At 41.6% G+C, this 18,206-nt stretch overlaps 1 protein-coding gene across 7 annotated transcripts in view; it reads right to left on the bottom strand.

Annotated features, from left to right (window-relative positions):
* Positions 1 to 18,206, bottom strand: part of mical3a (microtubule associated monooxygenase, calponin and LIM domain containing 3a) — an 85,729-nt gene that overhangs the window by 27,579 nt on the left and 39,944 nt on the right. For all 7 annotated transcript variants that reach the window (XM_054619175.1, XM_054619180.1, XM_054619174.1 and 4 more), the window contains exons 5-18: positions 17,989 to 18,090; positions 17,138 to 17,293; positions 16,635 to 16,735; positions 14,733 to 14,990; positions 14,444 to 14,559; positions 13,925 to 14,051; positions 13,719 to 13,812; positions 12,842 to 12,989; positions 10,094 to 10,290; positions 9,805 to 9,923; positions 9,622 to 9,684; positions 9,301 to 9,474; positions 1,028 to 1,214; positions 177 to 271 (exon numbers count right to left, since the gene is read on the bottom strand). In XM_054619175.1, the coding sequence (XP_054475150.1) occupies positions 177 to 271; positions 1,028 to 1,214; positions 9,301 to 9,474; positions 9,622 to 9,684; positions 9,805 to 9,923; positions 10,094 to 10,290; positions 12,842 to 12,989; positions 13,719 to 13,812; positions 13,925 to 14,051; positions 14,444 to 14,559; positions 14,733 to 14,990; positions 16,635 to 16,735; positions 17,138 to 17,293; positions 17,989 to 18,090 (1,937 nt within the window). The remainder of the gene's footprint in view (positions 1 to 176; positions 272 to 1,027; positions 1,215 to 9,300; positions 9,475 to 9,621; positions 9,685 to 9,804; positions 9,924 to 10,093; positions 10,291 to 12,841; positions 12,990 to 13,718; positions 13,813 to 13,924; positions 14,052 to 14,443; positions 14,560 to 14,732; positions 14,991 to 16,634; positions 16,736 to 17,137; positions 17,294 to 17,988; positions 18,091 to 18,206) is intronic.

Below are 18,206 nucleotides of genomic sequence, written 5' to 3'. Positions count from 1 at the left end.
CAACCATGGCAAAGTCCCCTACGCAATAGCTACTCTGCTTCCCATATGTTAGCTCTTTTGCACCTACACTTGAGCAGTGCTTTTCCTAAAATAAACAAAACAATTAATTTCTTGATTATTGTGCCAGTGAATCCTAATTTTCACCAGGATTTCAACTAGTAAACAGGAACAGGTACCTTAGCAGTGATGGGAGTAGGGGAGGGAGCAGGCCTCTTTCTCTGAGCGTAGCCAGACAGACGGTAGCAATAGTGGGGCTTGCAGTAGAATTTCCCTGCAGGATAGAGGAGACACATAGCACATAGGCAAACAAATTCAATACAAAAATAAATGTAAACCATGCATATTCTGCAAATTTCACCAGACAGACTCCGTAGGCTTCATCCTTTCTGCAGAAGTACACTGTGTGTGTTTGTCATTTAGAATAAAAAGATCTTCAATTCTGTCTCGTCTCAGACCATCAGTGGGTTTCAATTCCCACGGCTGACTCTGAAAAACAGTTTCTCTGTCTCAATAAACAATCTGTTGCCTGTCCTCGAGCACCTCCCCAAGAGGAAAAATGATTCCATAACTATGAGACTGGAGGTCAATGTAACGTAAGTTGAGAATTAAATGTTAAAAGCCAGAAGATGTTTAAATGTAATATGGTAAAGTGGTTTCAAATTGACTGGCAGCATACGTGTTTGTACAAAAATGAGACAAGCCTGGTAAAACTTGGTAAAAAGTCTATGTGTTGCTTTCAGCTCATTTTTCTTAGTGTCTCCGGTAAATATCCATGGGTGGGGTGGGAGATTGTGGTGTTCATTGTTCATTGCCAAAGTCTCTTATTGAACCACTGGAGAGCGCGAGAGTCCCACATTCTCAAATTGTACAGATAGTATCCTAGAATGAAATCAACTGAGCATCGATTTGTTTTTTTCCATATATTGTTTTGTTTTTATTCTGCTTCCGTGACAAGTTTGGTTAATTTTGACTGCAGGTGATCAATCACAAAGATAAGAAAGAGAAGTTATCTTAACAGAAATCTTACCGTCCTCCACATCGAAGGCGTAGGATGACAGTCGTAGTGTGGTGTTACAGTATTCACACTTGAAGCAGCTGCGATGGAAGAACTTCCCCTCTGCACTCAGCCTCTCCATCACGTACACACGCTTTCGGCAGAAGAAGCACACGTCACTGCCACCGATGTTGACGGGGAACTCTTTTCTCAGTGAGCCCTGTGGAAGGATAACGCATTGATCAGTTTTTAGGGAGAGGAGAGGAGAGGATACGCTTAAATACATCAAATATTTAGTGGACGTCACACACCAGCCCACTTTTGGATATATATTGGGTATTGAGCTACTTTACATCCCAAGGAAAAGACCACAACAGAGCAAGTCAATGGTTATTCGTCATTGGGAATAGGGATCTCTTATCATTATGAAAATGACCAACAAACACAACAGAATCCCATACAGCACTTACTTGTGGATCAAACACACACACACACACACACTACAGCTACAGAGGGATGGATTCATGTTAAACCTTGACAGAAAACTAACACATCAATGTACCAACAACATATCAGTGTCTGAAACAACACGCTGATCAACACTCGTGATCTACGCAGCCACATGCCCTCTACCACTGGGGCAGCATGCTTACCAAATCCCTCTTTTCAGGTAGAGGCTTAGTGTCTTCCTGAGATTGAAGCTGATTGGCTATCTGCTCAGCCAATGAGCTAACTCCGCCTGTGTACATCCTTACATAGCGCTATCAACAGCATTGAGGAGAGGAAAAAGAAAATGCAGGTGGACAAACATTAGACAATGATGGATGAAAAAGAAAGATAATGTTAGAGATGGTAGAAGTGGGAAGAGGAGAGCTTAAACACAGAAGGCGTTCACAAACAAAAGTGTCTGAAAGGATATTTAGACATGACAAAACAATGTTTCCATGCTTGATTGATCACTCGTTAAGATGTTCTTGCAGCCACGCCTAACCACAAAACCACACATAGCTCCAATATCTTAGAGTCACTGCATATTTACTTGCCAACACAGGGCATTATTGGATTTGGGACATCAGAAAAAAAGAGAGATCATTAATGCATTTTCGAAAGACGATGGTGCTACTAAGTGGACCTGAGCTTCTGTTACATCAGTGTTTATGAAGAACACTGTACGGGCTTGCACACTCACGTAAAGCAGTCCTGCGTTTTTTCATTCACATGCACACGCACACACGCACACGCACATGCACACACACACACACACACTACACACACACACTGCACTGTTGCATTATTAATTGAACAATAAATATGAACAGAAGAACATTTAGGAAGGGACTAATCAATCTGGTTTGTTATTACCCGTCATTTGTTTAAATCCAGAATCAAGCTATAGCAGGAATAAGATAAGATCTTTAAAATCTTAAATAAAAGCTATGGATCCCCTGTAGGGGAAGAATTGAGGTCACTTTGTAGTATGAGGCAATCCTAAACCATGCAAACTATTACTGTGGATTAGATTCTGGCACGCTTTGCAGTCCCACTGCATTGCAAAGTTGTTACCCTGCCACAATTGGAACTGTGCTTGTCATCATGGGAATTATATTAGATGAGATTTTTTGCAGCCAAGCTGCTCCTCCAAATCCAAAACAACTACTACAGACTCCCTTGGCAAAATAACTGTGGGAATTATAATTAAGTTCAAGCGCGTGCCAGCTGAGAACATTTGATATCTGTCCAGATAGTCACAGTCACAAGGACAGATTACTCACCCACATTCTAATCACAACAACAACAGAAAACAATTAACAGGTTGCAAATGAGTTTCCTAATATTTCACAACAAGCAGACAGCTTTCAAAGCAAGTCTCAAGTGAGCTCAAGTCATGTTAAGCAACATATGTAATTAAGTGAGATGATGCAGTTTCATGAAAGACCGAGTGCAGTGAATTAGTGTCACCACACATCATTCCTTGCAGACGTGAAGCGACTACCTGTCTCAAGGTGTCAGAGGTGGAGGGGGGAGAACCGGGGGGAGACTGGGCTCGGGCCAGGTGCCATTGTTCCATTAAAAAACGTGAGGGTTTTTTCTTAGGCTCCACAAACAGGAGGGAGAGAAGAGAGTAGTTTCAAAATAGTAATTAAACCATTTAGAAACTTAATATTAACTATTTTGCAGCATTTTCTGAATTCAAACTATCAAACCAAATTTTGTTTGGAGAGCACTCTGTTGGTCAGCTTTCTCACCTTGGGGGTTCAATGCTAACATGCTAGCAAACACGAGTTTAGATCGGTTGCTGAGTTTAGCTATCTCTAATCAATGTAACCTCCATGTTCTTTAAATGTATTCTTTTTAGTACTATTACTTTCTCAGCACAAATGACAGATGAAGTCACTTGAACTTAATTTAAACATCAAAATGTGTGTATTTTTACTGTTAGCTGGTAGGTCGTTCCTGCACGTGTTCAATGCTAATGCATTAGCATAACTAGGCTAGCACTGTTGAGATTTCTTAGTTTTCTTATGTTTTGACAAACTGTCCTTTCGTACAGTTCACATATAATATGTCACATTAACCCTACAGTTGTTAAGAGTTTATATTTAGGAAATACATAAACAGAGAAACGTATACCGTTTTGTATCAAATCTTATCCATCAGACATTTTTTCATGGTATTGCTATTATGAATTGTTATTAACATACTGACATTTTATAATCACTAGTTTAGCCAAATAATGACAGTTGACTACTGTAGCAGCACCAACAATCTACTGGGGATACATCAATGATTTTGGTGTCTACAAAAGTTGAGGTAAAGTTGACCAAAAGAGCAAGTCAAAAAAACTTGTTTTCCTTTATCAAATGTATGAATATTAATATCCATCATATTTCTGAGTTAATAGGGAAATTTCACCTGTGGTCCAACTGGCTTGCCCTCAAACTGAGAGGCAAGTAGCTCAGCCCTCTCCTGAATACTAAGCACATACAAGGGCATTTCATCGTCAGAGTGCAGAGGCCTTGCTGGCTCCTGCAGTGAAATAGATGATTCACAAATCACAAAAGGGATGTACAAAGCAGAAAATGTAACCCTTCTTTGCCTTTTTAGTAGCTTACTAAAACACACTCCTTTTCAAAAAGCTTGTCATTGCGGTAAAAAACACATCATGTAAGCCATTGTTTTCTTAATTCCAGTTGTCAGCCTTTAATTCAAGCAGTAATGTAAGCCGGTGTGGGTAACCGATTATAGCAAAAACAATGCATAAGTTAGGCTATCTAACAGAGATACCTCGCAAAACAACAGAGTACACTTGAGATAAATGAACCACACTGAACATGCTTTAGAGAGCCTTAAAGTAAGGTCATATTCTCAAAAGTAAAAACTTCCATGAGAGGTTATTTAGAGTGATGTGTTAGAGTATCAGTCCACGACACTAAAACCTAACCTTTCTAGAAGAGTCAGGAGAGGACAGTAGTGAACCAGGACTCTCAGTCAGGTCCCGGGACAATTGCCACCGCTCTAAAAAGAAACGGGACGGCTTTTTCTTAGGCTCCAGAGGGAAAAGAGGAATTGTTGAAAGACGGAATTAGACTTATGATGATGTTCATATGTGCATCAATAACATGTCCTTTACATACAGTGCAGGTTAAGAAATGTAACTAATAAAAAGTCTGAATATCGAAAACCATGCTCTCTTAAAGTGTCCATGCATGGTGTTCACCTTTGGTGGCTTGTCTGGTTTGCCCTTAAACCTTGAGATTAGGCGCTCAGCCCTCTCTTGTATACCAGGTATGTGAATGGGTCTTGGCTCTGTCAGGTGCGGCAGCTTCGAGTCCTGCCAAAGAAGCACTATTGTGACTTGATGGTGATTTGTGCGTAGCTAAAGAGCTCATGCTTTTAACAGCACATCTTTTACAATAAGAAAACCCTGATTTGTTCCATAAAGCAGTCTGTATACAGCTACTAAACCATTATATCATTTAAAAATGCCAACCACAAACAACAGCAGTGATATGATGAACACGTATCCATGCAATCACTCATTTACTCTACCCCGTAATTCAGAGGCATCTCGTAGTATTCAAGCTCCTCTTCCTCCGGACTTTTACGCAAATGCTTGAAGGCAGAAATGAGCAGACACACATTCTGTATGAACACGTTGGTTCGCATCGAGCATAAACAGATTGTTACAAAAGGAGGTATTTTGTTAGAGAACAGCTTGTTATGCTGAATATCTAACAGTGCCCGGCAATAAGTTAAAACTACACAAGATCCCCCGAGTCTTACATTTATTCACAAGCTGTCACATCCAAACAGCATTACCTTCAGCATGAAAACAAGCAGCTCCTCTGATAATGACACACACTACCCACTCACAGGGCACGGGGAAGTAAACATGACTGTTATCTCTCTAGGTAGTGCATTTGAAAATGCATCGTTTAGTTTTCTTATTTACGCCACACACTGCAGAGGCTGAATCTGAGGTACCGCAGACATAATTAGAGAGGATGCTTTTGGAGAACAACAAAGGGGAAGTAGGGCTAAGGGGCCACTAGATGGGTTTGCTATGGATTTGTGGTAGAGTTAGACACAGAGAGACAGACAGATACAGCAGACTGTGTGTCACCTCTGAGTGAAGAGAGAGCGAGGAAGTGGAGGAGGAAGAAGGGAGCAGAATGGTTTTCTTTGGGCAGCTCCGAGAGCCCGAGCTGGACAGATGGCCTGCACCACTTCTGGCCTTCAGAGATGAGGGACAGGAACAGCAGATTCAGCAGAAGATGATGAGAATGATGATGAAAAATGATATTGCTAAGAGTGAATAGGCTTCATACTCCTAATTGTTGAAATTCGCAGCCTGATCATGAATATTAATCCCTTGAAAACCTTGCAAAACATAGTTAAAATTATAGCTTAAGATATTTGCAACAGCATAAATTCAGTTATCCATTTGGTTAATAGAATTAGTGTGGGGTACCACTTCACTCACTTAGGTTCACTAACTCTACAAGCACTGTTATCCTGACACACACATTTCCATACACATAACCCTAAAAACAGACCCCCCACAAAGTGTATATGGCAAAAATAAAACAGTTTATAAATACAGTCCAATGGACGAAAAGGGGAAACAATTCACTGGTGCTGTAATCAACCTTGAAATATATCAAGGTCCCTTATAATGGTACCAAAACATAAATTAAAGCAAAGACAAATATATCAGTATGACTACTGAATGTAAGAGTGGCTTTAAAAACTATATCCTAAACGGCTTGTGTAGAGAAGTGCTGAGGATTATCAAGATAATTTCCAGTCTTTACAATAGACTTTAAGTTAATTAATTTTGCAGCTAGAGACTTACTGTGCAGTGAGAGGACATTTAAGAACAGCAGTGAATTAAATCCCTTTAACGAGGGGTGTTTGGAGTTTAAATCCATCTCTGTGAGGGGAATGTTTAATCAAGTGACAAGACAAAAAAAAAAAAAAAAAAAAAGACAGCTTTCTAAGCATCAGCAGGGGAAAACCGCTGCTGGCACTTCACTGTGCTGACTCTGATTATTTGCATGAGAGAACAGTAAAGCAGGACGACAACCAGGCAGGACAGCTGGCTACTGCAGGTTTTCTACTGAGGCCGGAGGAGTGGATGTAGCAACATTTGGACACACCTAAGAGTCGGGTTGGTGGCTAACAAAATAGTACCGGTAAGCTTAATTGTATCTACTTTCACATTGAGGGCAGAAGCTCAGCAGAGAAGCTTGAACTGGAGCTCTCAGGTCAAAGAAAGGTAGCTGACAGGGCAACAAGGAAAAGGGGGAAGGTATATATCATAGAAAGTGACTACCCATTCTGTCACTTTATCTGGTTTTAATACTTTTTTTTATACTTTTCCACTGATTGACAGGTGGCCCTAATATGCCAAGCAAAGTATCAATGCACCAGCAAAATGTAGGGCTGAAGACAACTCCAGGGATGCAAACATTGATGTAAACAATGCAGACTGCAAATTGAAAAGTAAACCCCCAAATTGCTTTGCCAATGTTTTATCTGAAAGAAAATGAATTCAAACAGCTTTGTTAGTGCTGAAGGATACACACAAAGCTTTTTGGTGGGGAAAACTGAGTGAACAGAGTTTTAAGAAACCTTTAACTCCTGCTAACAAAAGTTGACTGTGCGTTATAATGTTCATACAGAAGAGTTCAAAATGCAAACAAAATAATAGTAATAAAATAATAAATCTTCCCTCCTCTGATTTATGTTTCTCATGCCTAAACTCCAATACTAATCCATATGTTTATGTAAACTCAATTCTTCTAAGCTTTTCTTTTGTTTTAAACATCACAACTAAGTTACATTTCCTGTCCTGTTGGCATTATATGAGCATGCATTATATCATTTTTACCATGATTCCTTCCTACACCAAACCCACCATTCAATGCGCTGTCACTACTCTTTGTCTTCAAATTGGAACTGGTTTCAATGCATTTACATTTTCATTTTAGATTTGCAACACATACAGTCCATTGTATAACCATCTGAACATTGATGACATGATTGATCTGCTTGGAGCTTATTTAGCCCTCAGTGGAGATGTTGTCTGGCTTGGTGAGGCTACCTTCCCATCCCCTTGCTTCCTGATGGGATGGCTAATCCATTTCCATCTTTAGGAGGGGTGTATCTGGACTTAAAGGGATGTGAAAGGAGTTGGAAGACTACCAGGCCAGCGGAGCTAACCATACCTGCTCCCCTCTGTTGGGCAGTGTCTGACCCTTGATCATTTCTTTGTAGCGAATGCTCAGCTGCTCCTGCTGCTGTGTTCGTCTCTGAACCAGGACAGGAGAAGCAAGGAGGAGAGACCATGAAGGTGTTGCACTCTTATGTGTCTCACACTAACACACACACACACACAAGTACACACAAACACAGCTATTTGACCGAGGAGTTAAAAGCACTCACACTGTTTTGTTAACCACACAACAAGAGCTATTAAGTTAATTCCTCCAAATCTCAACACAACAGATCTGTGAATGGTCTACAAAGAAGGGGAGGCTCGGACTAGTACAGGTCAGCACAAAGCAGCTTTCCCCACTATGACACACCACGGGGACATAAGGTTAGAAGGTCAGCCTAGCTGTAAGTCTCTATGGGGATGAGGTGGGGCGGTTCCACTCTTTACCTTTCTCCATGCTGGGACAGGTGCCAGGCGCACTGGCTCTTTCACAGGGGTTTGAGGCGGGGGAAGGGAAAAAAGGCGATCCAGATTGGGCAGAGATTCCCCCTTTTGTGGTCAGACAAAGATGAGTGACAGCGAGCAAGGCCAGTGAGAGGGCCAGGTAACCATGCAAGGAGGTACCATGGAATAGTCCATGATGAGAGGTGGAAACAAGGAGAGAGAGGAAAAACAGGAAGAAGGAAGTGAATCATGGGAGGATGGAGTCACAGTGGATGGAAGAATCATGTGTTCAAAACTAATAAGGAAACAACATGAAGTCATACTCATAAAGAAGACATTGCTGAGAGTTGTGTTGTATTTGTAATAGCACTTAGAGGTATTTAAAAGGAAATGTCATGCTGATGGAACATCAACAATAGATGGAAAGAGAGAAAATACAAGAATGTGTGCATAAAGTATCTTTAGTCTAACAATTTCTCTGATATTCAGTCTTTATAAATCATCTAAGACTTCCCATAAACCTTAAAGTCAAGTTTTGTCTCAACATAAATCATATGATCAGCAATTTTCATTGACTTTAAAAGGACAAAGAAATACACCAGCAAACTCAAACATTAAAATCAGTAGCAGCTATCCCAAGACACACAATAACAAGACCTTTTCTCAGCAAAAGCAACAGTTGAGAGTTGTCTTTTCTCCGTCAACAATACTGTCTAGTGTTCCCAAAGCCCACTACTCCCTCCCACTCTCAGTGGCAAGCGAACCAGAGCTCTGCGAACCAATTCACCTCCAAGCTCGGTCCGCGCTGTGAGGCCGCCCACATGACCCAGGAACAATACCCAGCCTGACCAATATTAGCATTCTGGACCTCGGCTCATTAATACAGTGGCCTACAGCTCTACAACCATGAGACCAGAGGCCCTGTCACACAGCGTTAAATCTTAATGTTCATCAAATTATTCATCGAAGGGAAAAACAAACCACAATGAGTTTTTAAAAATAATCTGAACTCCATCAAAATACAGAAAGTCCGACCATCTTTTCCTTGTTGCTTAATCTTCCCTTAGTGGAAAGCCTTTTTTTCCCCCCCATCACCCCAGCTGTTATTCCAAAAAATGAAACATCTCGACTTCCTCCATACCTGTCGTTTGAGTCCCGTAGGCTGGGGAGCGTTCTCCTCAAACTTGGCAATCAGCTGGGTGGCCATGACTTTGACTTTGTTGTGGTTCCCCACAGCGCAGGAGTCCATTTTTCTCTCCGAGAGGATAGCTGGGACGGACGGCCTGTCGTCACGGCCGGTCCTGGATACCTCCTCCTGTGAGAAAGGAGAAAAAACAGTAAAAGCGGTTTTCCTGTTGCTGTCGGTCTAGTGGGATTAATCAGTCTGTTCTGGTAGGATAGGTTGCTCGAACAATAATCACAAACTCAACATCTGAGAGGCTTTGCTGTCAGAACTACTCACATCTTCAGACTGGCTGGTTTTCCTTCTCTTCCCCAAACCGTCCACATCCTTCTCCTTTTTGTCCTGTTGATGATACGTCATGAGATATTTTTACCCCCACTATAACAATGAAGTGATAAAGTACAACATTTGACATTTAAAAGCAAATAAGGAGGTGCTAACAGGCATTTCTCAAACACTGACCTTTGGATTTCGTTTCCTGGATATTGCTATGCTCTGACCAAGTTTGCTGAGGAAGGAGATGGGTGATTTGGTGCTGGATATCAGTGCCGCCTTCTCCTCAGGACTCAAATTGTGATTATCTGTATAGAAATAATCATAGAACAAAATTGATAAGTTAGAAGCAGAAAAAAACTGTTTAAATCTCAGTATGAAGGGTAATTATGTTTCAAAGCATCTGTGGCACTTTTTATAGCCACCTCCAAACACCAGATTACAGAAGCAGCAGCCCCACTGTATCACCCACTCTCACCTCCGGGTGGCACTGTGTCCTTAAACATCTCATAGAACTGGCTGAGGTACATGACCATGGAGAGTTTGTCTGGCTCTACCACAGAAGACATCTCCTTGCCAGTCATGCAGGGCGAGATGCCAAATTCCCTCTCTGCCACGTCGAAACCCAACTGGTTGTTCTTCTCCTGGTCTCGCTCATCCAGGGAATCAAAGTCACTGAGGGCAGTAGGAAGAAAGAATGAGATAGGACAGTAAAGGTGCAGTGAATGCCACGACCAAGATAAGGGACAAATAGACAAAGATAATCATAAAGCAATAAGCACTTAATAATCTTAAATCACGGCTGCTCCTGTCAATCTAACACAAATACACACATACATGTTACACAATCATTGACTACGAAAGTAAGCAGATTTTTTACAATAAATTAAGTTGTGATTCTTTAGTTCTATTAATGAAATCTTAATGACAGTCATATTATTATTGTCTGTGTACAAAATAATAGTGGATGAAAAAAATGTGACTTTGAATTTGAATTCTCCATCGACTGCCATACTGAAACCTGTCTCAAATTGTGTATTGTCATTGAGAGGTGATTATATTTAATTTAACCCCCGACCAGTATTACACCACAGCCATTAAGGTTTACTTTAGGTGTACTAAAGTGGGATTCTTTTTTCCGCCACTTGGGGGCAACAGAAACTAGCTGTGGACCTAATATTGACAGGGTGTAACCAAATTAATATTGCACATTTTTTAGCAAACAGCTGCTTATTTACAAATCCAACAAATACCGAGCAACACTATCATTCACTTTTCATTTGGAGTCATGTTTCTGACCACCTGACGAATGTAAGTCCAATATCAGTTGGCCTGTTATTCTCTCAACCACCTCCTGATGGAAATATCTGGATCTTTAACTGTTAAATGCTTCACTATGTTCACCAGTTAATTGCTATCACTGTCTGTCTGCTAGCATATGGTTGGTTTTTAGAGTTGTTTCTTTAAAAAACAGCGTTGTTTCCCTGGAAACAACACTATGAGAGAGAGAGGGAGAGTCAGTCAACAAAACAGATGCGGGCTGAAATACAAAAACAATGAGCCGACAGACTGCAGAGTCGGGATGGTAACTATGTGGGCTAGGCACTATGAGCGACCCCTTCACATTACACATTGTCATTTGATTTTTTTTTATTTAAAAGTATTATTGCAGCTTTTAAATTCTTTAATACAATCTAAATATTGTCTCCTAATGTACAACGTGATTTAAAAAGATTTGCACAACAAATATGATTATTCTTATCTTGCACACCGAATCAATAAAGAAGGTGCCGAATATAGGTCTAATTTTGTGATGAATCAGCAAAGAGAGAGAGTGTTAATCTATATTTTCCAAACAAAACTATCAAGCAGCTTTTGATATAATGGATAAGAACACTAATGAAGAAGCATTTCTGTACAGCAGGCTACTTTACATGTTGTGGAAAGCTTTACAGTGAATGCAATTATACTGCAGCTGAAAATACCATTAAGATGAGTCATCAATACATCGCAACTGCATTTAAAAGCATTACAACTAGAACATCACATCAGGCACAGAGTGAACTCTCCATTCGATCCCTCTTTACCGCCCGTCTTGTACATGAGTACACATGAACGCAGTTTCCCCAAGGTACCGCTACGCATCACTCCCCCCTCCCTTCCTCCCATCAACTGGCCTATCAAAGGCAGCGGAGCACAACTGCTGCACTACTTGGTAAAGGTCAGGCAGGACACAGACACTTATAGCTTATAATGCTGATTGCCACATTGCCTCCAGAGGGTAACAAAGTACATTAGGCAATGCGGCTGGAGACTGTGTTGTTTATAGTGCGTGTAAGGGTAAAGAGAGAGATTATGTGTGTGTGCGTGTGTGTTTTTTGTGTGTGTTTGGGAGGGAAAGCCAGGACATGAGGAGGGCTCCCTTAAGGGACCCAAGAGGCCATTATGCCTGGTAGCTGTCAACTCATTTACAGTGATGTACGATTCAATACCAAGGTCCCAACCAGACAATAAACATCATTTGCAACCAACAACACTCACATAAACACAGCGGGTCCGTCATTACAGGCACGGTAGGACTTTTAGCCCTTTTCACTCTGACCATAAAGGGATATGCTTGGCAGAGTTTGCAAATGTATTCTTGGAAAACAAAATCGGCCATCTATGTTAATTTGGGCTCCTTGTGATGCATGTTCTGCATGGGGAGGCACCGATCCGACTTTTTCAGTCCCGATAGCGATACCTCTGCTTTTGGTATCAACTGAAACGGAGTACCAATCCAATACCAGTGTTTAATTAATAAGCTGTATGCCTCACTGTGTGGAAGGGACTGGGATCTTTATTTTATGTGTAAGGCCACATCAGGCTTGACCTTAACATTGCTGTATTACTTTGTAAAATATACAAAATATTTAGATATAAATGTACTGAATTGTTATTTATTTCTAAAATAATCAATTGTACACCAGGAAATTTTGTAAAAAAAGATATATTCTAAATTAACAGGAATTACAATACAAGTGTATATAATTAGAAATGGTGCAACAAATTGTTCAAAACTTAAACCAGGAATTAAAATACCAGTAAGTAATTCACATAGTATATAAACTGAATTATTGAACTGAATATATTGGACCCATATATATGTCACCGAAAACTGATCAGGCTATATCGGTCATTACAGGCCCATCCTTAGTTCTGCATGTATGTCTTTTCTGATACTCACATGAGGTCGGGTCGGTATCGGTCAATGAGGGCGCACAGGGCCAGACCGCTCTTCCAAGACATCGTAAGGTCGGTTACATTTACATTCCTGTATCCCTCCGTTTGTCTCTGGCACCAGTTCAGCAGCTTACTGGATCGAGCTACGGATTCTGGAGAGGCAGAAAGAGAAAATTAAAGGCTTGACGGTATAGCAGCAGGATGAACAGAATCTGGATTAAACATAGAAAGAAATATACTGTTATACTGTTTCCGAGCAGCACTACGCATCTCTTGCTGGGCAATCCCATGGGCTTGGTCAGGGAAGGCTGAGCATAGTATCATTAAGTTTTGTCATCCATAGCGTCATCATCCATGTTAGTACTAGTTTTTAAACCAGCCATGAGGAAGTATTATGAACTGTGAGAACTTTTTAAAAGAGGAAAATGGTGCAAATGAGAGGTTAGGAGACGATGCAGAACCCACAGGAAACCTTAAAAACAGCTGGAACGGACATTAAATAAAAACGCTGAATAAAACAAGGGGGCTTGAATGAGGGTATCAATGACTGAGTTAGTACACGCAGAAATAAATTCAGAGGCAGGCCATCCACAAGTTCCATCATTCCACTACTCGTTTTGCATTATTCATTCATGGCAGGTAGACTTTCCGACTGTTAAAACTATTAGGAATCCCTGAAAAGCAACACCATGCATGTGGACTTTGTGTTACCTTGCAACTGCTTGTCTAGCAGACAATTGTCTAGAGTGAAAATAGTTCAATATTACATTTCAGCAACAGTGATTGCAGGAAAAGAGAATGTATTTTCCACTACTTCTTACTACTACTACTACTTTTCCAATACAGTTTATAGTCTTTTGAAGCATGTAAAATATACAAACCATTCCTGGCCAACTTCGGTGTTGACGAGTTGATCACATTCTCGATTTCAATGCGCATTTCCTTTGACTCCCCTGTGTCGCAGAGGTGCCTCACCTGCAACATACATATAATCATTACATATCTGAAATACTGTATTTCATGAACAAAACATGCGTTTCCTGACTATTAAAGATGGCAGCTGAGATGTGTTGGCTCTCACACTCACCTGGCTGGGCTTGAGGAAGTTAAGGCAAATGTTGGGGTAACGTGTGGTTGGATCCACGCTGTAATGACTGAAGTTCTTACTGACGTTTTCTGTCGTGGTTTGGGGCAGTAGGCGGTAAATGCTCTCCCTAAGGCACAGAGGAAAACATTAAATATATTCCAGTGTGATATATAAGTAGTCTTATTGTTATGAGGAAAATTATAGGGAGGTACTAAGGCAAGAGATTACGAAAACTCATTAACATTGTTTTTTAAAAAGCACAGAGAGTTATTGCAAAACAGAGGAGTCACATTCCATTCAGTCCTTATGTAATCTTATTTTCCCATTAGTACTAGCAGAGGTGGGACTGGTGCTTGATATCACATTCAGGCACATTTCCTAGTAAAGCACTTAGAGATAAACAGGTGTGTTTGAAGAGAGAGTACATGCATGTGTGTATGTGTCACTGTGTGTGTGTGTGTGTGTGTGAAGTACAAGAGTAGGGCGAGTCTTTGTGTTTCAGTGTTTCCACATCCTCACCTCTCAGCTAGAACCTCAAGAGAGGTTTTTCCCTGCGCCCAGCTCCTCACCATCCAGCCTGAGTCAATGGCTGCCAGGAAACCGCGGGCGATGCCAGTGCCCATGGGCCAGAAGGGCTGGAGATAACAGCGAACACCACATTCAACAACCAAATATGGCCTCAGAAGAACCAAGGATTTATGAAAACAAAAAGGGGAAGCAGCTATGACGCAAACTTGAACTTCCCAAGTGTAGAACGGTAAAACTGTCTCGTGGAAAGCTTTAAAAACCTTCGCCGTCTCTCTCTCACCTCCAACAGGCTGTCGCCCACGAGCGCCACCAGCAGATCGTGTCCGCTGCGTTGGCGCACCATGGCGGCGTTCTCCGAAGCGTACATGCAGGTGAAGTCGAACATGGCTACGTCGGGCTGGCCGTAGTGGTTGATGGCGAAGTCCAGTGTGGGCAGCTGGTGGTTGGTGGAGAAGTCCGCAGCCTCACAGGCGTAAGACAGCAGGGCAGCCTGGTCCACGTTAGCCCTGGACAGCAGCATCTCTGTGTCTGCATAGTCCTACAGCAGAGATAAGAGATGTGATTAGATGAAGTGACATTTAGATGATAACTAATGCTAGTGCTCCAGAGAAGTGTAATGAAACAGTTACAACTTGCACAATCAGCAGTTCAGGGAGTAAAAAAAGAGTCTTCAAACTAAAGATAGCCCTGATGCAAGACTTACTCAGCATATAAAGAAATTTGGTGGCAGCAACATCCCAAAATTACAGACAAGGTGCAGCCAAGTCTGTTACTGCACTATGGCCATTACTACATTGGTCATAAAAAGAACCCATTTAAACCTCGTAACAGCCAATCTGGATATAGATTTCTTATCTGGATAAGGAAAAACATGTTATTATAAGGTGTTAAAGCATTCAGTATATTTGTAATCGGATCGACCAGACCCCAACTGGAAATTTTCTGGCTCATAACTGCCAGGTGTATATTAGAAGTGACATTAAGAAAGGCAGAGCAATTTTTGTGACAGGGTTATAGGACATTAAGCAACAGTGACATTGTGTAAAGTTTACATTTCAAATTGTACCTTAATTATCAGTGTAAACTCAGCCTACACTGTAAACTAAGGAACATTTTGAAGTTTACAGCCCCTTTAAGACTTCACTGTGCTATTAGGCATGTGCAGTGGAATAAACCGAGTAGTTCACAAGTCTCTCCAACATGTAGCATCAAATCACTGCATTCTTTCAAAGTGACATGTTTTCACAGAGGGCATAAGAGGCACATTCTTCCATCTTTAAGCTCCTTGGTTGTCTAATGCCAGGTCGGTGGTGGTGGTGATGGTGGGTGAGGGGAAGGCCGGAGTAGTGGAAGATATGAATGCGTGTGGTTTTCTGAGTTGCTGCCTTGAACTGTGTGGACCCGCCGCCCCTCAGCCATTCCTTCCACCCTTCCTCTATCCCTTTCCAAGGGGCAGGCCAGAGTCAATTTCATTGCTATAAAAGGATCTGTCTTGGACTTTGAATCAAAAGGGAACTTCCAGGAGGTACTACACCAGAAAATTATGACATTTCATTTACACATGCCTGCATACTCTAAATCCACTCAGGGCTCAGACTTCAGTGTGCACCAAAACCTCATTAATGTCATCAGCTCACCATGAAAACACACAGACTTGCACGCTCGTCTAAAATTATCAGGAGAAAAACAATGGCTGTGACTAAGACTGCAAAAATGCTAATTCAAGAGACTTTTTGGGCAATTTAGAATCTAAAAACCACCGCTCAAACATATCACACAAACGTATCACACCTTCAGTTATGTTTGATCATAAAAAAAAATTACATAAAAAGGTCTTTCCTGTTTCCTGTGGAAAGTGGCCAGGGAAAGGAAGCTACCATGTAAAGTGAGGACACAAACACTCAGTAAGTGTGCTTGAGTCTGCAGTTTGTTCCTGAACACTGTTGGCTTGGTTAGACCATTAGGGACGATACTGGGCAAAAACAGAAAGAGAATAAAAGGCTGAAAGAATGGAACCGAGAGAGACAAAAAGGCAAGAGAGGAAAGACTTTGGATTTTGTCAGCCTGCGCGTGCATATAGCCTTTATGTCTACCACACACACACACACACACACACACACACACACACACACACACACACACACACACACACACACACACGATCTGGGCTTTGATCACTCACACGCAGAATGACCCCTTTCTCCAACAGGCTCTGTTTTTTGGCAGTCATCACAAAGTAGTGCGTGTCATCCTTGTAGTAGACGATGTTTTCCAGGTCAACACCTAAAAGGAACCAAGAGAGAGACGTACTGTTATACGCCAAACACAATCGTTTTCCTTATTGCCGATGCTGGCTGTCATGTCGTCATTAGAGGAGCAATTACCCGATTCAGAGCACATAACCAAGGCCCCGGGGACATTGTCGTGTCAGCAATAATCTGTGGCAGACTTGGCATCAGAATGACGAGCTGACAAATTCAGAACTGTGATCCAAGGACAGATTTTTTTTTTTATCCTGTTTACTTTTATTTTACCAAAAAACTGATACCAGGAACTAGTTTGAGATCTTACAATTGAAAAAAAATATTTCTTATGCTGTATCCTGAGTGGTTGCATCTTAGAGTTGCCTGAAGAAAACAACATAAAGTCCCTAAATCAATGCAGTAGAACACAGCTGTGACAGACCTGTTGCTTCTCTGAGGTCTTGAAAGAACTTCTGGTTGAAGATGAAGGCCACCCCGCTGATCTCCTCAACCTTTGCCTCCGCTGATGTGTGCCTGTTGATGAAGTTAGCGGTGATGGCAATGGCGAGCTTGCCCCTGAACTCCTTACGCCGAAACCCTGTGGGAGGAAATTACAAGAGGATGAGGAAGCAGACCTCAAGGTCAGGAATCAGTGGGCACAGACCTGAACTGTGATGCCATACATTCAAAAACAGAGAGTAATCTCAAACACTCAAGTGCTCAAGTTTGCTTGTATGTCACATCAAACCCTGCAAATGCACACTGTACACTATAAGTGAAACCAGATGTTCTGTATCATGACTACGTAAACAGTTTTTCTCTGTGTGATTGCAGTTCATGGTTATTCCAGAGGGAGCCTGCTGCTTCCCTTCACTGATGCCGCCGGTCAGTAGTACAGAGAGGGGTCATGGTACTCTACTCCACAGGGGTGTGGCTGTGTGTGTGTGTGTAAGGCCCCAACACTCATAGAGGAAACAGACAGCCAATTCAACAATTCCTATTCTGCTCTGCTCGGAAAGCCGTCAGAAATACTGTTTGGAAGTAGCAGCCAGACAAAAACAAACACACTCATACACAGATGTGCACAAATAAGGTTCATTCATACGTGAGGAACGGAGTGAGGTCAGGAACCCGACCACAGCTGTGCACAAGTGAGATCATAATCATTCTGATTGACGTCCATGTACGCTTAGAGAAAAAAAAGTAGTGGTGTTTGTGCTTTGTCTTGTTTAGTCAAGGAAAACAAACAGCATTGCTGATTCCTTTCACCCTGTCAGTACATAAAGGACTTGCCTGGTAGCGTGTTTCTCCTTCCATCTGCTCCAATGATGACATCAAACTCCAGCTCGTTGACAGGGTGTGTCCTGGGGTGGACCTCAGCCCTCCAGCCTATCCCTGAGAAAACACACAGCATGTGTAATCATTATATTCCTTTATTGATCCCCATGGGGGAAATTCGAGTGTAATCTGACAAAAAGTGCATCATCGCAGCCAGTATAATGCCTCTGACA

The sequence above is a fragment of the Anoplopoma fimbria genome, chromosome 19 (genome assembly GCF_027596085.1).
Source record: "Anoplopoma fimbria isolate UVic2021 breed Golden Eagle Sablefish chromosome 19, Afim_UVic_2022, whole genome shotgun sequence".
Taxonomy (NCBI): Eukaryota; Metazoa; Chordata; class Actinopteri; order Perciformes; family Anoplopomatidae; genus Anoplopoma; species Anoplopoma fimbria.
The sequence above is the reverse complement of the archived record's forward strand: the minus strand, read 5'-3'. Positions and strand labels throughout refer to the sequence as shown.